The 22,000-nt window shown below is 47.4% G+C and overlaps 1 protein-coding gene across 3 annotated transcripts; it reads right to left on the bottom strand.

Moving 5' to 3' along the window:
* Positions 1-11,822: 11,822 nt before the first annotated feature.
* On the bottom strand, positions 11,823-19,795 carry Batf2 (basic leucine zipper ATF-like transcription factor 2). 3 transcript variants are annotated; one of them, XM_034485101.2, is made up of 3 exons: positions 19,613-19,795; positions 17,538-17,642; positions 11,823-13,007 (listed from the first exon to the last, which is right to left on the bottom strand). In XM_034485101.2, exons 1-3 carry the CDS (start codon positions 19,649-19,651, stop codon positions 12,321-12,323), a joined length of 831 nt encoding a protein of 276 aa, XP_034340992.1. In that variant the 5' UTR covers positions 19,652-19,795; the 3' UTR covers positions 11,823-12,320. The 3 variants fall into 3 exon arrangements, with proteins under 3 accessions (XP_034340992.1, XP_034340989.1, XP_076772185.1); XM_034485098.2 differs by having other exon boundaries at positions 11,823-13,010; positions 19,613-19,792; XM_076916070.1 differs by lacking the exon at positions 17,538-17,642 and having other exon boundaries at positions 11,823-13,010; positions 19,613-19,794.
* Between the last annotated feature and the right edge of the window lie 2,205 nt (positions 19,796-22,000).

Here is a 22,000-nt window from a genome sequence, read left to right as displayed (position 1 = left end):
CAGATTTGAGGCAGGGCGGGGTTTCACAAAACTGAAGCCTGCGCAAGAACACGAAATTTCTGGGCTTCACGCGCAGCCTCATGACCGGTTCCTTGGCTGCAGTGTTCTTTTGAGTTCTTTTTGTTGCTTTTATATTTCTTTAAAAACCTTTCTACCTGCCGGGCAGTGGTGGCGCACGCCTTTAATCCCAGCGCTTGGGAGGCAGAGGCAGGCGGATTTCTGAGTTCGAGGCCAGCCTGGTCTACAGAGTGAGTTCCAAGACAGCCAGGGAAACCCTGTCTCGAAAAACAAACAAACAAACAAACAACTTTCCTGTGTGTGTGTGTGTGTGTGTGTGTGTGTGTGTGTGTGTGTGTGTGTGTGTGTATGTGTGTGTTTTGCAGGTAGCATTTTACTTCCTTCCACCATGTAGGTTCTGGGAGACTTACGCTGCAAGCTCCAGGTCACAGTGTGCCTTTCTTAGTTCTTACAGGACCACAGCATTTTACACTGAGATTTATCCATGCACCGTTTTCTTCCCACCTGCTCCAGGCTACTTTGAGGTCTCTACTGTGTGCCAGGCACTATTCATACATAGCACTGTAGTATATGCTCTCCTCTTATCCTCATTGCCATCCCCTAAGGCAGATCTTTCATATTCCGATTTTAATAAACCAGGAAATGGAAGGACTTATGAAGGCAGGATGCTCGATCAGCCATGGGTCTGTGTGCCATTCTACTTCCTGTTGGTGGGGTTGTATGTTGTGAATCATTAGGTGATTTGGCATCCTTGTGTACACCACAGAGTATGTTGGATTGGTGCTGACGGCCCTGTGTCTGTGGGAGATGACCCGTGGCCTTACGTTGTCCAAGCTCTGCATTTCTCTGCTTAACCTGTTGTTTTCTCTGTAAGGATTGCCCCCCCACCCCACCCCTTCTACATATTCAGAGCCATTAAGCACCTACTGGCTTAGGAAACTGAATCTCAGGGGTGGACTTGTTTTATCTAAAGAGGACCGTGCGGGCTGCGGACGTAGCTCAGTTGGCTGTGTGCTTGCCTTCCATGTACCTACCAGCTACCTCCAGCAGCTCATATATGAGCATGTCTTGGAGCTCCCCTGTAATCCTGCATTCAAGAGCAGAGGACCAGAAGTTCAAGTTCATCCTTGAGTACACAAGAGTTTGGGATACATGAAACTCTGTTTCAAAAAACAGAAGGCTGGTCATGGAGCTTGTAATCTAAGCTGAGGGAGGCAGAGACAGGTAGATCTGAGTTCAAGGCCAGCCTGCTATTCCATCTCCTTTAAGCCTAAACCTAAGCTTAACCATACCCTGATCTTTTGTTCACAGGGACTCCCAGGACAAATCTTGTCCTTGGAAAGGATTGGACTTTCAGGAAGAAGGGGCAGGAATGTTAGATCAGAGATTCCATTGCCCTAATAGGGCTCTCAGAGCAATACCCTGAAGACTCGGGATTCTCTGGAGACTGGAAGGGTCAGAATAGGTCATGTCTCCTTTAAGAACCCCTGCTGCCTATATACTTACTGGGTCCCTAGAGCTGAGGGAGGAGCCACTTAATAGCTTCACATCCTACCACACCTGGGGCTCCTCCCCAGTCCCTCCCCACCTCCCTCTGGGACTCCCAAGGCAAATTACTTGCCAGGCAACAGCCTTCTGCTCAGGAAAGCCAGCAAGCAAGACAAGGGCCTGGCAGCGCCACTGGGAGCAAAGCTGCCTGGCGCAGAAAGGCAGCCCTGGGTATGGGGCAGGAGGGCTCCAAGGGTAGAGACTGTTACATAGTCACTTCCTCCCTCTCTGTGTTGCATTATCTGGGTCACTGTAAGTGGGGGAATCCTGCTGGCCACCCAGGCATGAGATGTATGGATAAGAGAAGGGATAGGATACCAAAGGACCCCTTAAAGCGGCCTCCTGCAGCTTTGAGGTTCTACCCAGGTTCTTGCTGCCTTGTGTATAGTTAAGGAGTAGAAGTAGTTCCTGCAGGTGTTGGCTGCATTGGAGAGAAGGAAAAAAAATTCCAGGAAGAATGTGAAATTCCTAAAAGAATGAGCAACTGGCCAGAAAATCCACTGCCCACCTCCCCCTCCCACGCCCTAACACACACATATCCTGAGAAGGCCCTTTAGACCTGTACTCTTTGCAGAGACTCAGACATGCCCATGGAGCATAGGACTAAGGAGTGAGATTCCGGGGTCTGGTCATGACTGAGCTTCTAAGTAATTTGGGGTCCCTACCATGTTCTTCCATGACAGATAAACACAAGCCTATGACAGATAGGAAGAAAAGGAGACAGCCATTGGATCTGTGAGATCCAGGATAGGGACCCCTAGGGAGACTTCAGCATTCATTGGTTTAGAAAGACTGTAGACCCTTTTGCAGGGAACTGAGAATCTGCACATAGACCAGACAGACACACTCCCTAGGGAATTCTCTCCTGGCTGCTGAATGGGAATGATCCCCAAAGGCACTGACCATCCTCATTCAAAGGAAGGTCTGAATCTTTCTGGGTGTGAGACCTGAAACCTCTGGTGTTTCTGTCAAGGGTTCCAGAAGGCAGCCTCGGATCTGTCCATGGTTCTGACTGCTGCCAGCTCCCACATGGCAGCAAGACCCCGTGTTTCCTCCAACTCCCCTTTCCCCCATTTTCTTCCCCTCCCTTCCTGCCTGCCTTTCGTTTAAGGTGCACATGCTGTGCAAGTATTCAGTCCTTGTTTGTTTTGAGACAAGACCTTGCTCTGTAGCTCAGGCTGCTTGCCTCCACCTCCCAAGTACAACTGCTGACTAGAGTCACCGTGCTCGTATCTCTCCTTCCTCTTTCCTTCCTTCCTCCCTTCTTTTCTTTTTTTCTTTTTAGTGTGTGTGTGTGTGTGTGTGTGTGTGTGTGTGTGTTTGATTGACTTTGTTTTTTTAAAACACAATCTCATGTAGCCCAAGCTGGTCTCAAATTCCTGGCTACCCTGCCTCACCTCCTACATGCCAGCTTATAGGCATATACCATCCGTCCCAAATTTTGGAGGAGTGAGGAATAGACAGGGTGTTACTATGTAGACTAGGAAGGCCTAGAGCTTCCAGCAATCCTACCACCTCTGCTCCCCAGGTGCCAGCATTACAGGCATGAGCCACCAAGCCTGGCTTCATTCTTCCTAAGAATTAGCATTTAAGGAGGTGTTGGAGAGATGGCTCAGCAGTTAAGAAATATGGAGGAACTGGGTTTGGTTCCCAGCATGGTGGCTCACAATCCCTTGTAGCTCCAGTTCCAGCACCCTCTTCTGTCCTCCAAGGGCACTGCATGCAAGTATATACCCACAAAGGATTAGCATTCAAACTTGGCATAGTGATTGACATGTGTAATTCCTACTTTTGGGAAACTGGGGGTGGGTGGGAGTACAGTTTCCAGAAGTTCAAGCCGAGCCTGGGCTACATAAGGAGACCCTTTCTCTCTCTCACATATAACCACATACGCACACACTCACACTTATACCCACATACCCCTCACACACATGTACACCACACACCACATGAACACGCACATGCGCGCGCACACGCAAACACACACACAGGCACACATAAACACACACTCTGTTAGCATTCTGTCTAAATTTTGCCCCCACAGTTACCTGGCAACAGCCAGGTTGGTCTGGCCAACTGTAAAAGGGGCTGCTTGCTCCCTCCTCTCTCTCTTGCACTCTTGATCTCCTGCTCTCTTGCTTTCTTGCCCCCCCTGTCCCCTTGCTTTTTTCCCCTTTCCTTCCCCCCCTCCACATGTTCATGGCTGGCCTCTACTTCTCTACTCTCTTCCTCTCTCTCTCCCTCTCTCTGTCTCTACTACCCTCTTAACTCCCCTCCCCATGCCCTGAATAAACTCTATTCTATACTATACTTTTGTGTGACTGGTCCCTCAGGGGGAAGAGATGCCTCTGCATGGGCCCACTGAGACATCCCCTTCCCCCATACCTCACCACACCCCCATAGAACATAGTCTATATCTCTTTATCTTTTTATAAACTCATCAGACACATCCACACACACACCACAGAACACAGATACACACAGCTCAGGGGAGAAGCTCTAACATTTATTGAGCAATTGTCATGTGTCAGGAGCTGATTTACACCTTTGTGAAACTCATTTTCCTGAAGTTTATCAGACACAAATGAGAGCAGCATGTCGTAGATAGATAGCTCAGTGAATGCTCATGCAGTGAACATGCTCAGAGAATAAGAAGGACATGGAAGTTGAGATGGCTCAGAGAGTAAAAGCACATGCTATCAAACCTGATGACCACATGTTAGAAGAAGAATTGAGGCAGGGCAGTGGTGGCGCACGCCTTTAATCCCAGCACTTGGGAGGCAGAGGCAGGTGGATTTCTGAGTTCGAGGCCAGCCTGGTCTACGGAGTGAGTTCCTGGACAGCCACGTCTACACAGAGAAACTCTGTCTCGAAAAACAAAAAGAAGAAGAAGAAGAAGAAGAAGAAGAAGAAGAAGAAGAAGAAGAAGAAGAAGAAGAAGAAGAAGAACTGAGTGTGTGTGTGCCCCCAACCAATAAATAAGTGTTGGGATTAAAGGCACGTGTTTCACCTGGCTCATTCAGCTTTTAACACTGTAGATTTCCCCTGAAACTTGAAAGCAATGGAGCATGCAAGTTTTCACCTCCTTCTTTCTGGTCTCTGTACTTCAACATGAGATTTCTTTTTTTTTTTTTTTCCCCCACAAGATGGGGGAGCGGGAGGACGGGATTCGAACGCGCGCATCAAGAGACTCGCGCAACATACTACTCTTTCACATATCCTTTTTTTTTTTTTTTTTTTTTTGGTTTTTCAAGACAGGGTTTCTCTGTGTAGCTCTGGCTGTCCTGGAACTCACTTTGTAGACCAGGCTGGCCTCGAACTCAGAAATCCGCCTGCCTCTGCCTCCCAAGTGCTGGGATTAAAGGTGTGCACCACCACTGCCCGGCTTATACTTTCTATTAAAATAGCAAAGAGCCAGGTGAAGTGGAAACTTAAGCGTTCTTGGGAATGTCAGGTCTGTTGGATGCTGGCTGAAGCAAACATAGGTGAAAGGATGTTGTTAAAGCAATCAGGAAAGAGTCTTTGTTAATGACACGCATCTATTGGTCCACCTCACATTATATAGTTGGGCTGCATTTGTCGGGTCTCTATAGAGAAACACACTAAAAACTTTTAGTAATGTGTTGCAGCTTCTTGTCGCTTTTGGGCTGATTTGCAGAGTGATGTCAACCGAGACAGATGCATGTACTAAGGCAAGACACATGCTGAGGTAAAACCCATGAAGGACACTTGATGTTGGGGGGAGTATAAAAAGGACCCAACAGACAATGACTGAGGCTGACGCTTGGCTGCTTGTATAGTTAAATATCTGTTGGTCTTGAGTCTTCACTGATCTTTGTTTCGTTGAGTAAGGCACTGTGGAAAACTTTTCCTGGCGTTCCTCCCTGGTCCCCATTGTTGACTTGTGTTGAGGCTAAGGCCTGGTTGTCTCTGTTAGGTACTGTCACTGTTATTGATTTGTGTTTATTATCCCACTTCTACTGAACTAGATTACTGATATATCCCTGAAGTGTTTGCAAGTGAATTGAGCTGTCACTGCTGACCTGTGAACTGAACTGTCGATTTCTAGACAACGTAGATGGGTTGTTGCTCAAAAAAACCCTTTCTAATCAGGTCCACTTCCCCATACATTTCTTTTTCACTACCTCTGGTGGGTAGTGGGCTGAAAGGGAGGTTAAAGCATTTAAGAACCATCATTAAAAATGGGCGTTGGGCCGGGCAGTGGTGGCGCATGCCTTTAATCCCAGCACTTGGGAGGCAGAGCCAGGCGGATTTCTGAGTTCGAGGCCAGCCTGGTCTACAGAGAGAGTTCCAGGACAGCCAGGGCTACACAGAGAAACCCTGTCTTGAAAAAAAAACAAAAACAAAAACAAACAAACAAAAAAAAGCATTGAGCCAGGCTGTGGTGGCACACATCTTTAACCCCAGCACTTGGGAGACAGAGGCAGGCAGATCTCTGAGTTCAAGGACAGGCAGGGCTAAACAAAGAAACTCTGTCTCAAAAAACAAACAAACAAATTTTGTTTCATTTGTATTGTGTCTGTTGTGCATGACCTGGTTTGGGGTCTCTAAAAGATAAGGGGGCTCCTTGGGCTATTAGGTGAAACCTGGAATGGTGTCACTGCCATGGTTCATGATGACATTAGTGACTTTTTATCCATACTGTCCCAGACAGCTGTATGCCTTACTCATTCCCATTGTTGGGTAGCATGGCCTGGATAAAATATTCCAGTCTACCTATTTTTAGTTGACAGGTGTCCAGTATTTGGGTTGTTTCCAGCTTTCTCCCATTATGAATATTGCTGATATAAGCACTTTTGGAATTTTTGTTATTGTTATTTTCTATTAGAGACTGTGTCTCAGGTATCCCAAGCTGGCCTCAAACTCCATGTACTTTCTATGTAGATGAGTCTGGCTTTGAACTCCTGGTCCTCCCACTTCCATCATCTGAGTGCTGGGACAGGAGCACGAGGAGCACAAGGAGCACAGGTGTGCACGGCCACACCTCGCCCCACTCTAGGCTTCTGGGGAGTGAATGTGTGTTTCCACTTTATACGTATCTATTTTACATATATGAATACATATGTATGTTATATATAGTATAAACAAAATGGGCTGTAAGTGGATAGTTCCTTTCATTTCTATTTTACAGATTCAAAAACAAAAAGAAAACAAAAACAACAAAACAGCAATAATCAAATAGCCACCTGAATCTTGAAGGAGTTGAACCGGAAGTGTAAGGACCTAAGTTTAGAGTCCCAGAATCCATATAAAAAGCTGAGACCAGGTATATGCCTATAACCCCAGGGTTAGGAGGGGTGAGTGGGAACAGGTAATCCCTGAGGCTCATTGGCTAGCTAGTTTTCCTGTCTCAAAAAAAGTGGAGAGCTACAAAGCAGATACATGTGCGCATGCTCACACAATTGAACCAGGAAGTAGCTAAGCTAGACGTAACCCCCCACCATCCCTTTTTTCTTTCCCCTCACCTCTCCCCTCATCACACTAAGAAGCAAGACTGCTACAGACGGGCATTTGAGGTATTTTGCCTTTAATAGTGCTTGGCATGGAGAAGCAGTCAATACATAACTGTGTGGAGAGGAGAGACAAAGTAGACACACGTGTGAGCTCTGCACACTGGTGCCCACGTGCATCTGGTCCACAGATCACATGGGGAGGTCAGAGGACAACTTCCAAGAAGTCTATTCTCGTTCCACCTCAGCATCCGGGGACTGAACTCAGGTTTGTCACACTTGCATGGCAATGCTTTGCTTTTACCCACCTGTTCAGCTTGCCCCCTCCCTACTCCCACTTTTTGTCATCGAGACAGTCTCACATGTATAGCATGAACTGTCCTTAAACTTTCATAGTAGACCAGGCTGGCCTTAGAACTGAACTTGTTGTGATCTTCCTGCCTCTGTCTCTCAAGTTCTGGGATTAAAGGCATGTCAATAAATAGGGTTTTTAAAATGAATACATTTTATCTTACGTGAGAGAGAAAGAACTAGTGAGTGCAGGTTTGAATGTGTGGTGACACACGCGTGGGGGTCCACAGTACAACTCCTGGGAGTCCGTTTTCTCTTGTCACCTTTTCAGAGATTTGGGGACCCAACTTAGATTGTCAGGTCTGGTCACTACTGCCTCTGCCTCCTGAGCCACTTCGATAGCCTTCAATAAACTGTTTTAATGTGAAAGTGGGACATGATATAGTGCCACTCACCTGTAGTCTCAGCGGTTGGGACAGGCAAGCGGATCAGGAGATGGAGACCAGCCTAGGCTACGGAATGAGACTGAGGCCAGCTTAAGCTTGAGACCCTCTCAAACAAACTCTGTGTGTGTGTGTGTGTGTGTGTGTGTGTGTGTGTGTGTGTGTGTGTGTGTGTGTGTGTGTTAAACCACCTTTCCAAAACATATAGACTTAAAACCGTCCAGGGTCTCCTCACTCGCCCCATACAATGTCCTTTGGTGGGCAACACGACTTCTTGGTCTATGCTCCAGCCTTGTCTTTGTCTTTCTCCCTCATTATTGATGGAACTCTGGTCACATCAGTCTCCTTTCTTGTCTTCAAGTGCAATTAGCTTGTTCCAAACCCAGATTCTTTGCTTATTCCCTGTCTTCTGCCTAGGACATTCCTACCTAAGTTTTTGAATGGCTGATTCCCTGTGCTCACTCAGGGTTTGGCCACTAATGACACATCCCTGGAGATGCCTTCCCTTTAAAGCTGATCTTTTTTTTTTTTTTCAACACAGACTATGACCATGTAGCCGAGGCTAGTCTGCTTTAGCCTCCCTAGTGCTGAAATTACAGGCATATGCCACCAGTCTCTGAATTGCATGTGTATTGGAACTGAAGATTGAACCAAAAGGATTACACTTGCTAAGCAGGGACACTTCCACTCTCCAGCTCACTTCATATTTTGTGTGTGTGCATGCTTATGTGTGTGGATACAGAGTATATACAGAATATATACAAATATGCATATATATGTCTGCTCATGCTTGTAGAAGCCAGAGGAGAGTCTTACGTGTCATTCCTCAAGTACCAAGCCTCCTCTTCCTCCTCTTCCTCCTCTTCCTCCTCTTCCTCCTCTTCCTCCTCCTCCTCCCCCTTTTTTCTCTTCTTCTTCCTCCTTCTCCTCCTCTTCTTCCTCTTCCTTCTCCTCTTCTTCTTCCTCCTCTTCCTCCTCCTTCTTCTCTTCTTCTTCCTCCTCCTCCTTCTTTTTCAGAGTCTCTCACTGGCCTGAAACTCACCAAATAGCCTAGGCTGGCTGACCAGAAGTCTCAGGGGTCTGCCTGTCTCTCTGTCCTCAGCATGGATATTAGAAGCATGTCCTACAACACACCACCTTGTTTGTTTGTTTGTTTGATATCTGCAGATTGAACTCAGGCACTTAAGCTTGCAAAGCAAACACTTTATCAACTAATGTATCTTCCCAGACCTATACTTACTTATATTTTCAAAGTGCTAAAGATTGACCCCAGGGTTTCCTGTATGCTAGGCAAGTACTTTGTCATTAAACACAGCCATGGTCCTTTATTATTTTTAAAACGGTTTGTTTTAGTTATGTATATGTGTGCGTGTGCCTGAGGGATGGACATGAAGATGCCCAAAGACTTCAGAAGAAAGATTAGAGTCCCTCCAGCTAGAATTAACAGGTGGCTGTAGGCTGTCTGACACAGGTGCTGGGACCAAACTTGGGTCCTTTGTAAGAAAAGTATGGGTTCTTAACTGTTGAGCCATCTCTCCAGCCCCTTCTTGTATTTTTGAGACAATGTCTTGCCATATATCCCTGGTTGGCCTGGAAGTCTCCATGTAGATCACTTTGGTTTCAACTCAGAGATCCACGTAACTCGAACTTCCCCAAGTACTGAGATTAATGGCATGTGTCATCATATCCCACACTGTATATATATTTTCTTTTAAAAAGTCAAGTATGGAATCATTTGTTTTAAATGCTCCCTTCAGAAAGAGTTGGTGGTGTGCCCTGATCTGCTCCTTATACACTATATACCTGTGCTGAAATGCTGCTCAAAATATCAAAAAATGTATAATTGCTGTCTACTAAAAAAATTTAAAACTTAAGATAAATAAATCACCCTGACTGTTCATATAAAAAAAAAAAAGGCAAATGCTGGCTTGTAATCCCAGCACTTAGGGGGTAGAAACAGGAAGATTACCTTGAGTTCTCAGCCTGTATGAGAGTGTAAAAAGAAAAAAAAAAGAAAAGAAAAGAAAGAACTCAACTTTGGAGCCCTTCGTCACATAGCAACAGATTGCTAGCGTGCCTCCTGCAGACCTCAAGAGGTACTGAGCCTCTTGGAAGGCTGGTGCTGGCCAGCTATCTGTGTTTACACATTTGGAGCTGCACAGACAGAGTGCCTGCTGCTCTCCCACCCTCACTCAGGGCCCTGCTCCTACCCACGGCTTTCACTGTTTATGTGTTTAAGAAAACACTGGATCAAACCACAGGGACAATTCTGGCGCTAGACTCTACCTTTTCTGCTTACAATGTTGTAAAGATCGTCTCTTCTCATTTAACAATCTAGCCAGCACTCTGGGTTTTTTAGAGTGCAGGTTTGATGTGGGGATGCACCATGGCACACCTGTAGAGACATGAAGATAACTTCCTGGACTCTTCTACTTTTATGTGGAACTCAGGTCACCAGCCTTAAGTGGCAAGTAAATGCCTTTGCCATCTGGCTGGCCCTCCAGAATATTCTTTATTCTTAGATGCTTTTCAGTAGTTGCCAAACAAGCAGTGATCTAAGCACAGTCCTTTCATATTTGAACAGATCAAGGGTTGCCCTCCAGACCCCTGTCTAGCAGTATTCGGCCCCCTTAGCAATTGGGACACTGTGGTAGGAGGGCTGTTGTAAGTTTAAGGCTAACCTGGGCTACAGAGTGAGTTCCTGGACAAGTTTGGGCCACACAGTGAGAACCCTGATGGCTAATATGCTTGAGCAAATCCATCTTGGCTCTGCTTTTCTTTTCTGTCATGTGTATGTGTGTGAGAGAGACAGAGACAGACAGAGACACACACAGAGAGAGGACAACCTTGGGTGTTGGTCCTTACCTTCCATCTTGCTTGAGGCAGGGTCTCTTGGTCTCTGCTGCATATGCCAGGCTAGCTGGCACTGTCAGGAGTGTCCATGGCTTTCCGTCTCTGCCTTTCATCCTGCGGTAGTTGAGGAGACAGGGATACAGACACACGCCCCTGGGCTTGCCTTTACTCAGTTCTCACTCGTGGACAAGTGCTTTACTCACTGAGTCTTCCCCATCACCCAGCATATCCAGGCCTGCTCCCTCACCACAGTCCATGAGGAATGCCTCTCTGAAGATTCTAGATCTTTTTTTTTTTTTCCTTTAAAAAGGTAAAATTAATTTGGGGCAGAGGGTGTGCTTAGGCAGCTGGAAGAGCACAGAGGACAGCGTGGTGAGGTCAGCGCTCCCTCCTGCTGTGCGCGGTCCAGGGCCCAGGCTTGCATGGAAGGCAGTTTCTCCGCTGAGCAGCACCCAGCCTACTCTTTCTTTCTTAAGGCCCCATGGTTTCAACAGTTAGAGTATATGGGCCTGAGAGTTGTCTCAGGGCTAACACCACTTATTCTTGCAAAGGACCTAGGTGCCCACTTGGTGGCTCACACCATTTGTAACTCTATCTTTTTTTTTTTTTTTTTTTTTTTTTTTTTTTTTTTTTTTGGTTTTGTTTTGTTTGTTTGTTCGTTTTCCAGACAGGTTTTCTCTGTTTAGCCCTGACTGTCCTGGAACTCACTCTGTAGACTAGGCTGGCCTTGAACTCAGAAATCTGCCTGCCTCTGCCTCCCAAGTGCTGGGATTAAAGGCATGTGCTACCACTGCCTGGCCCATTTGTAACTCTAATCCCTGGAGATCTGATGATCTTTTCTGACCAAGTGTGCATGTGATACACACACACACACACACACACACACACACACACACACACAGACAAAACCACTCATGCATAATTTTGTTGGCTTTTCATTTCTTGAGACAGAGTCTCTCCATACTACCCTTGCTGTCTTGGATGAGGCAGTCTTGGAACTCACAGAGATGTCTCTGCCTCTGCTTCCTGAGTGCTGGGATTAAAGGAGTGCACCTCTATACTCAGTTTGTTCATTTGTGTGTGTGTGCGCATATATGTATATATATATATATATATATATATATATATATATATATATATATATATAATATATTAAAGCCAAGAGTGTAACTAGTTTCCAACAACCTGGCAAAGCAAAGAGGCGGGAGAAAAACTTTATTTACCATCCCATATGCCAAGATGTGTGTTCTGATCCACGCGTGGGTCCACTTCTGACACACTGTCTCACTCAGTTCCATGTGTGAAAACCTGGTGAAGAGCTTGAGGCACTTTGGGGTGCTGTGAATGACCACCCTTTCAGAGCTGATAACCCTGCAGAGATCCCACTTACTCTCCTAGCTATCATGGCCACAGTAGTCCCAAGAGTCATGAAGGAGCCATTTTGGGGGAGCCCAGTGGTAGTGTGCAGATACTGTGCAGAGTTGGGAGTGCTGCCAAGGACACAGACAATGTTCCAGCCAGGTTCAAGGTTCTTGCACTTGGCCTTCCCATCGTCTTTTGCGGTGGTAAGGGACAGGATAGCTTTGTGTGGTCCGTGTGGTAGGCAGTAACTCAGGAAGAGCAGAAATGGAGGAGCTACCTGGGTGCTCAGGCGACCTCAAGAACCCTGGTAAGGCAGCACCTCTCTTAACATAGGCTAGAAGTGGACTTTTGCAGAAGAGAGCAGGGGGAAGGCCATGAGGGCCTGTGGGCTAGGGGCTACAGGTGACTTCTGCCAATGAGTAGAGGAGCCAGACAGTGTAGGCAAATGCTCTCTGTTCTGTGGACACTCTGGTCCCAGAGCAGCTGGAGAGTCAGAGGATACTAGCCTCCCACTGGTGGGCTGCTCCAGCCTGAGGGGTTGTGGAGGGATCAGCTGGTCTGAGGAGCTTGGTATGAGGGCGTCAAACTTAGAGAAAGACTCCAGCAGGCTGGAGCCAGAAGATGATGATGCAGACAGGACAGGGCTGGGGGAGAGCTGAGCTAGAGGTGTCCTCACTGTGAGAGGATCAAAGGCCAGTGAGGGCAAGGGGAAAGGAAGGAAGCCAGGAGATTCATGATAGCATGGACCTGGAGAGAGATGCTGAGCTCGGGGAGAGGAGCCAGGAGTCTGGAACAGGCCCAATTGTTCCTGGCAGCCGTGGTATCCATGAGGGGCAGGTTGTCCTGAGAGTTGCTTGGCCTGGACTGGACATCCAGAGGGCAGCAGAGCAGAGCAGGGACCACAGTCCACTCCACACAGGCGTTCATGCAAATGCAGTGTCCGGGCCCACCCTGCCAGCTCAGACTGCAAGGCCTGGATCTCCTTCCGAAGGGCATGGTTTTGTTTCTCCAAGGATTCGTGCTGCTGGAGGAGAAACAGGTGGCAGGGAGGGATGTCAGCATCAGGACCCTATCTGGGGTTCTTACTGCTATAGGATACAAATGTCCAGATAGAACCTCTTGGCTATTGTACCCTACCCCACATCCCCACTGAGCTGTGACCTTGGCAGAAGAGCCCAGTATGGCTCTTCCGAGAAGCACCGTTTCTCACCCAGGGTCTATCCCCACCTGGCTTCGAATTGCCCTACCCTCACCCCATCACTTCACTGGCCCATTCAGTTACAGTTTTCTTGTTTGATGGATTTGGACTGTATCTTTGTTTGCTTGGGGAGGAGCCACTGTAAACAAATGAGGAAGTAACAGGAAGACATTGGCTATCTTCCTCTCTTACTCTCTGCCTCATATTCCCTTGAGTCTGGATCTCTCCATAACCCTGGATCTGGACATTTTAGCCAGCAAGCTCCTGGGATGTGCTTGTCTCTCTGCCTCTAATGCTGCAACTACAGGCACAGGTGGCCACACCCAGCATTGTTAACATGGTGTTAGAGATCTGAGCTCTGGTCCTCATGCTTGCACAGCAAAGCTGCAAAGCATGATGGGAGGGCTTGCAAAAACAAGCAAGGCTGAGGTCTGATCTTCTGCTGTGTGTTGTAATGCTAAATTATAATGCCCCCTAGCTCCCCTTCCAGACCTGGATGCCTCCAGGGACAAGACCCGAGTGACCTTGTCCCCCAAGTTATCCCTGATTGGTGAATAAAGATACCTACAGCTTATAACTGGGCAGAATTGAGTAGGCAGGGTTTGGTGTTCTGGGCTTGGGATCTGAGGAGAACCACAAGGAGGAGTGAGAGAAGGTGGAGAAGAGAGCAGAAGATGCCATGGGGTAAGAAATTTCAAAACATGGCCATGAAGGCTGGCCAGTTGGAATTAATAGCAGCCCAGATGGAACATAGCAAGTTATAACTCTGGGTTATTGATAGAGAAGTAGACATAATAGCATAGAGGATAGATATCTGCCCAGCTCTACTGCTGATTAAGGCTTATTATAAACATAAAGGTTGTGTGTCTTTTGTTGAGGAATTGAATGGTCAAAGGCAGGGTAGAAACCTCCAGATTGAGATTAAATACTTTCTACAACAAAGGCTCTTACCTATCAGAGCAGACCTGGCCTCCAGGTTCTCCCAGTATCCCTCAGTCCCTACCAGGCATTGCCCTCTACCCTGAACTTTGCAGCCCAGAGGCTGGGTTGCCCTTCCCCCAGAGGCTTTTCCCTACTTAATCCAGACATTCTGGTCTCCTCCCTCATTCTCTCCTCAGTGTGTGTACATTTTCTGTTTCTACCCCACCCCTCCTCCCCCAACCAATGTGACCTCCCTGGTTTCTGTCCTGGGGGCCAGTGAACTCAACCAGAGCAGCTTCCCAATAAACCTGCATTTAATATAATATAATCTGGCCTGAATTGGCTCATTTCACCAGCAGAGAAATAACCTTTTATTACCCACTAAAGCATCTCCCAGTATCCAGGTTTTTTGAGACAAGGTCTTCCTGTATAACTCAGGCTAACCTTGAATTTGCTGTGGCCCTTCCTTCTTGCCTCAGACTCCCAAATTCTGAGATTACAGGCATGTGTCACCATACCCTCCTGTGCCACTGAGTGTGAACTGAAGCCATTAAAGGTTCCCAAGACTCCAGGATCTAAATGCACTGTTGTGGGGCTCAAAGCTTCTCTCTTAATTCCTGTCTCCCCCAACCCCCATCTGTTTCTCTCACCTGACTGCTGTGGGCTCTGCCAGAATGCTTTGAACCCTGCCCCATGCTGCTCTTGATAAGGCCTTTATAGGGCAATTTCAAGGTCATTCTTTCCTGGATACATTGAGTCTGCTAAAGGCTGGGGCTCAGCCACTGGGTCCCCAGAAGGCACCAATAAGACACTGTAAGGGATTCAGAGCACTGCTGCATAAGTGGCAGGTACCCCTGAGTCAGCACTTCCTAAGCTCAATGCTGCTGAATGCTAGGTTCTGAAAACCCACAGGACAACCATCAACATGCAATTTTGTTCTGGGGAAGAGTTGCATACAGCCCAAACTGGCCTTGAACTCCTGATCTTCCAGACTCTAGCTGGAGTCACAGCTAATTGGATCCCAGGCACATGCCAACCTGCCCACCCACCTCTCTTTGTAAGGCTATTGATCCTCCTGGAGTAGAACCCATTGAGGCAAGTGCCGTCATGCAGGGTCTGTGCGTCTATTTTTTTTTTTTTTTAACATTTTTGGGGGAGTGGCATGTAGCATGACCCATGTGTAGAGACCAGAGGACTAGCATCCCTAAGTGCTCTCCTCCCATTGTGTGACTTCATGAAGCAGGCTTTCTATCCACACCTCACTTTCCTCCACACCATGCACTTCTAAATACCATTTATGGTGCTGGTAATGGCAAAGATGCGGAGAGAATTTTATTTCTACATCTTGTAAGTCTGAATAACTCAGCTCCCTTCAGTCCCCTTTGTGGACATTCTGCATGACATGTGGTACAGCCATGGCCTCCATTCTGAAAGGTCTCAGAGCCTTCAGCAGCCCCATTTGCACAATGGTTATTAAAGATGGAAAGGCCATTTCTTTACAGTAATTTAAAGTATATTTTAATTTATGCATGTATTTAGTGTGTGCATATGTACATGGGCACATCTGACTACTGTGCAGGTATGGGGGTCGGAGGACAACTTTGGGGAGTTGGTTTTCTTCTTCTACTGTGTGAATCTCAGAGATGGAACTTACATCCAGCAAATGCACTTACTGGCTGAGCCCTCTCTGCAGCCCCAGAGAAGACATTTCTAAAGCATCTTGGCTGGGGCCATAGCTTAGTTGGTAGAGTGTTCACCTGGCATAAATGAAGTCCTAAGGTCACCCTTTCGCAGCACATATACTGGACATGGTGGCACGTGCCTCTAATTCTAGCACCAGAGAGGCAGAGGCATCAGTGGTTAAGACAGTGAACTGGTTGGTCTTCCAGAGGACCCAAGTTCAACTCCCAGCTCCCAAGTCAGACAGCTCACAACCACCTGTAACTCCAGCTTCAGGGGGCTCTGACATCTCTGGCCCCTGTGGGCACTGCACCTACAAGCACATAGACACATACACATATACAAATAAAAAATAAAATAAGCCAGGAATGGTAATGCATGTCTTTAATCCTAGTACTTGAGAGATGGAGGTAGGCAGATCTCTGTGAGTTCCAGGCCAGCCCAGTCTACATAGTGAATTCCAGGAAAGCCAGGGCTAGACAGAGAAAACCTGCCTCGATAAATATATAAAAAAATAAATAAAAAGTAAGCCAGTCTAGTAAGTTGATTCAGCAGGGACAGGTGCTTTGCCACACAAGCTTGATGGCCTGTTTGAGCCCTGGACCCATGAAAACATGAAAGGAGAAAACTGTTTTCACAGGGTTGTCCTCTAGCCTCCATATGCCCTCACATTTATAATCAGCTAAAATCTAATAAACAGATAAATAAAAAAACAGGGACTGAAGATGTAGCTCGGTGATAGCATTTGTCTAGTATCATTACCCTGGTCTAGAGTTGCATTTCCCAGCATCTAGAACATCAGACAGATGCTGAGCTGTGCTGTTTAAGCCCATCTGTGGTGCTTGGGATGGCAGTCTGAGTAAGTGAACGTGTCCTCCCTCACAATGTGTTTTCAGAGCTCCTTATCCTGATTCTGTCATTTGCTCTGCAGTAAATTGTGAGGCCTCTTTTTCTGCCAGGCCCTGTTGTAGGTGATTGCAAGGAGAATGGAATGGGACAATCCAGTTGCCCCCGCCCCCCCCATGGCTCTTGGAGTCTCAGGAGAGAAGCAACATGGGGGATGTAAGAGAATGCTACTGTAAAGGATGACAAATCCACTCATTAATGGATGCAAGGGAACAGTGTGGATGATGTATGGAGTGAAGGCCACTGGGAAGGGTGGACTGATCCACGTGTGGTTCGTGGGTTATGTTTCTGGCATACTCCTTCCACACCATGTCATGTCCTCACTTTGCCTTGCCTCCCCAAGAGGCCTTCACTACCTGCTGGGCCAATGCTGGGTCATGTTGGGACTGGTTCCCGGGCCTAAGAACCACGAAATGAAACTGTTCTGGGCCTCTCCATTCCCAGCACCTACATGAGGGCTCATAACAGTCTGGAACCTTAGTCCCAGGGGCTCTTCTGCCCTCTTCTGACATCCATGAGCATGACACACATGTTGTGCGTAAACTGGCAAAATACCAATACACATACACATAAAATAAAATAAGCTTTTAAAAAGAAAGAGGGGCTGGAGAGATGTCTCAGCAGTTAAGAACACAGGCTGCTCTTCCGGAGGCCCTGAGTTCCATTTGCAGCAACCACAGGGTGGCTCACAACTATAACATGATCTGATGTCCTCTTCTGGCATGTAGGAGTATATGCAGATAGAGCACTCCTATACATACTTTTTTTTTTTTAAAGGTAAGAAAGAGAAGAACTCTTCTGTGTAAGTTACTCAGTCTTTTGACCCAAGAGCGAGGCCATCCCTACCTGGTGCAGAGCATCTGCCTTACTGGTGTGCTTCTGCCGGCTGCGCTGGGCAGCCAGCCGGTTCTTCTGCTTCTTCTTCAGCTGCTTCTGAGACTCGTCAATGTCCTAGGAGGTAGGAGGCAGAGGTTCTAGGGTCCTGGCAGCAGCTTGCCTCCGCTACCTTGATCAGCTACTTGGAACATTGTCTTTCTCAAGTCTAGTCCCTGAAAAACCATGTTCTCCAAAGTCTGTCTCCTCCCATGGTGCCAAGAGTCCTCCCAAAGACACTGCCCTCCTTACGGTAAAGCGAGCCCTACCCAGTGTCCAGCTTACAGCTTACATAAGGAGGGTGGGATTTGAACCCAGACCATAGCAACCTCAAACACACATTCTCAAAAGCCAGCATTGACATTTTCTGAGTATAGTAATCTCAATGGTAGAACAGAGGCACATGGTGGTTTCCCAACTGTCACAGAGAGTTGACACCCCAGAGAGAGCTGCCATTTCTATGATCTTCCCAGCTCAGAGCTCCACAAAGGCAGCAGGGTCAGGGTCTGATATGGCTCCATGTACTTGTGCCCAACTCAGTCTCGAAGTGTTGGTATCCACTTACACAGACAACATTTAATTTCCAGTGTGTGTGTGTGTGTGTGTGTGTGTGTGTGTGTGTGTGTGTGTGTGTTGTGCTAGGAGGGCAGCCTTAGGTATCACTCATCCTCAGAAGCCACCCACCTTATTTTATTTTTTTTAAGTCATGTGTATATGTGGTACATATGAGTACATGTGAGTGTATGTACTCTCGGAGACCAGAAGAGGCTGTTAAGTCCCCGGAGCTGGAGTTACAGGTAGTTTGGTTGTGAGCTGCCCCATGAAGGTGCTGGGAACCAATCTCAGATCTTCTCCAAAGCAGTAAGTGCTCCTAACTGACGGACCATCTCTCCAGCCTCTACCTTGTTTGTTTGTTTGTTTGTCTGTTTGTTTGTGAGACATAGTCACTCACTGGCCTGGGACTCACCAATAAGACTAGGCTGCTTGGTTGGCAAGCACTCCTTTCCCAGTGCTGGGATTACAAGTGTTTGGCACCCAAGCAGGTGTTTTAAATGGATGCTAGGGACCCAGCTCAGGTCTTCATGTTTACAAGTACTGCACTGACTATGCTACCTCCCCATCCCTTCAAAAAACATTTATTAAGCACCTATTATGTACCAGGCACTAATCTAAAAGGGCACAGAAATGGGAAAGAGAAGAAGAAAAAGGAGGAGTAGGAAGAAGAGGAGAAAAAACAAACAACAACAAAAAAAATAGGCAAAATGGCCAGACATGGTGGTGCCTGCCTATAATTCCAATGCAAGGATTAGTTCAGGGCAGACTTGGCTACATAGTGAGTTCGAAGGCAGCCTGGGATACATGAGATCTTGTCTCAAACAAAGTAGGAATGTCACCTCCCTGAAGAGTATTTGTCTAGCACAGAAGAGGTCTACAAGACTCCATTCTCACTCACACTGCAGTGGGGCAGCTGCCTAGAATTAGTGGAGAGTTCATTTGACAGAGAGGAGACTCCTGCTGATAGCTCTGAGCCTTCCAACCCTGGGGACCACAAAACCTAATGGACCCTGAAGCCAAATGCCTAGAGCTGGACCCTGTCTCTGTCACTCCACCTCAGGCAGGACTCCAGCCACTCTGGCTGAGGACTCTGCATGTTCCTTGGATGTGGCTATATCCTCCTCTGGACAAACTTCAGACCCCAGACGACCAGAATGCAGGCTGGAGAAAGAGTCACTGAGGAAAAAAGGAAGCTATGGTTAAATTGGAGAGAGAGAAGAAGGATCTGGAAAAGGCTGCAAGGTGAGAGTAAATGGATTGAGAGGAAGCAGGATGCAGGGTCCAAGTTCAAAGCTGGAGGCTGGTCTGCAGTGTGAATACCCGGAAGGCTTCATTTCAACGCCCAGGAGGAGCTAAACCCTAAGATGGGAGTGTGGAGCTCAGTTCCAGGTCACACACATCATAGTGACCTTACTACGTTCTTCCTTGTCTGGGTCCTGAAACCCCTGGCCACTTTCTCTCCATAATGTTTCTTTCTAGTCCCCTGTACTCACTGTCCCAGTCAGCAGCGTGCCACTCCCACAAAGTTGCATGGCTTAGGCAAAGGAAACAGATTCAGTCCGGTCCTGGATGTCCCCTCAGCAGCTGTCCCCTCCCAGTGCCCTATGGAGGCCCAAGGAAGTGGTGGCTTTTTAAATCCCCAGTGACCACTCCGCCCCCAGCACACCCAGTTTCAGTTTCTCCTAAAGCCTAGGGCTGCCCAGAATCCCTGGCTCTTGCTTGCTCACGTGGGTGGAACTTCCTAACATGAGTGGCCTTCCGGTTGGGCCCCTTCTCTGGAAGAAGGATGGTGGAGGGTAGACAGGAGGATCAACGGTATCCTGGGGAGGATTGGCAGGATGCCAGGAACAGAACATAAAGGAGAAGCAGGGTGGGGGTGGGGTGCATGAAGGAGCCCTGTAGTCTCTGGAGAAGCCCAGGTTCACAGTCCACACTGGAGCTGTGCAGCTTTGAGAAGGTGACTCACCTTCTCTGAACTTTGGTTTCCTTATCTATGAAGAATGTGGGTAGGGTGGAACAAATTCACAGGCTTGGGGCTGGGAGTGCTTGGTGTGGTGCTTGCACTGAAGAAGCAGAGGCAGGAGAATCACTCATGAGTTTGAGGCCAACCTGGGCTACTACATAGTAAGAACTAAAAATCCTCAAAAGTTCCCAGGCTTGACAAAAGAACTGTGACAACACGACCATTCCAATCTCTCTGAGACCAATGTTGGAGGCATGACTACAAAAATAAGGGATCAGAGCTGGTGTGATGGCACACCCCCTTAGATCCCAGCACTAGGAAGCAGAGGCAGGCAGGTGTCTGAGTCAGAGGCCAGCCTGGTCTACAGAGTGAGTTACAGGGCAGCCAGGGCTAAATGATGAGACCCTGTCCCAGTGAAGATAAAGAATTTGAACGTTTTAAATGTAACTGGTGCATATGCACGTGTTGCTTGTGTATGTCTGTGCCCTACATATATGCCCAGTGTTCTCAGAGCCCAAAAGAGGGAATTGGATTCCCCTGGAACTGGAGTTTCAGATATTTATAAGCAAAAAATGTGGGTGCTGGAAACTGAACCTGGATCTCCTGGAAGAATCGCCAGTGCTCTTAATCACTGAGTCATCTCTCAAGCCTCCAAAATAAAAATTTTAAAGGAACCTTTATGTCCAAGTTTATATTTAAAAACAAAAAAAGCGCTAAATCTGGGCACAAGGGCAGATGCCTATAATCCCAGCACTTGGGAAATAGGGGCCAGAGGATCAGAAGGTCAAGGCAATTTATGGCTACACAGAATTGGAATCTAGCCTAGGCTATAAGAAACAATGTCTCGTAGTAAATAAGTCAAATAAATAAAAATAAAAAGACTGAATTGATTAGTAGTGTCTGCCATGTCATGATTGATTAGCAATGTCTGTAATGACCAAAGTTATGGAACACAGCAATCTTTTGCCATCTCTAGAAGTGGTCCTGAAGCCAGCTTGGGCCTTAAGAGGTGGAAGACTTGACTAAGCCTCGGTGCTCTGCCCACCAGATTTACTGCCCATAGCTTCTATGTGCTCATCCCTTTGCTGTGGATAAAAACAGTTTACAGAGCTGTTTGGAGGTAAAGAACAGGATGAGGAGAGCCCTTCCCCTATGAGAAAGTACTGCAAGGCCAGGTGCAGCCACTCTTCTGAGACTTGCAGTGGATCTGGATTCTAGGATTGCTGACGTATGTTCATAATTAAAACTGTCTGGGTGGGTGAGGTTGGTCATGCCAGCAGGACCCTGTCACCTTGCTTCTGAGAGCCCTGGAGGTAGAGGCTGACATGGGTTGACCTGGTAAAATGAGGCTGACCATTTCTTGGAATTATTTTTGTTTCTCAGACATCAGGCAGGGCCGCTGGCTGGATACAGGCACCTGAGGGGCTCATTAAGCCAGTCTGTGAACTCCACAGGGGAACAATCTGGAGGAAGCTTAGCCATGATGTCACCCCCAAAACCACCTATTGGGGAGTCTAAGGCCCAGTGTTCTTACCTCAGCCTGTAGTTCTAACTAGAGCAAGACTCCCTTGACCTCCTAGACCAGGGGCTTCCAGGAGAGGTGGACAGTCCAGGGAGTACCTTCTCCTGGGAGACCACATCTCCAGAGGAAGAGGAAAGGGAGGTGTTTATGGCTTGATCTTCAGATGGGAGAGGGAGTGGCGGGCAGGGAGGGGTACAGGGTAATATTTAACCTTAAATGGCCCTGCTAGGCTTCTCTGAGATGTGAATGGACTCCCAGACCAGTGGGACCACACACCCTGGCCTCTCACTCAGACAGTCCCCCCCCCATCACCTCCCACCAACACAATACTGTAGCCTGGTCGGCTTAAATAATGTTTATTTCCCATAGCTTTAGAGGCAGAAAAGCCCCCAAAGC

Source organism: Arvicanthis niloticus, chromosome 1, assembly GCF_011762505.2.
Source record: "Arvicanthis niloticus isolate mArvNil1 chromosome 1, mArvNil1.pat.X, whole genome shotgun sequence".
Taxonomy (NCBI): Eukaryota; Metazoa; Chordata; class Mammalia; order Rodentia; family Muridae; genus Arvicanthis; species Arvicanthis niloticus.
The sequence above is the reverse complement of the archived record's forward strand: the minus strand, read 5'-3'. Positions and strand labels throughout refer to the sequence as shown.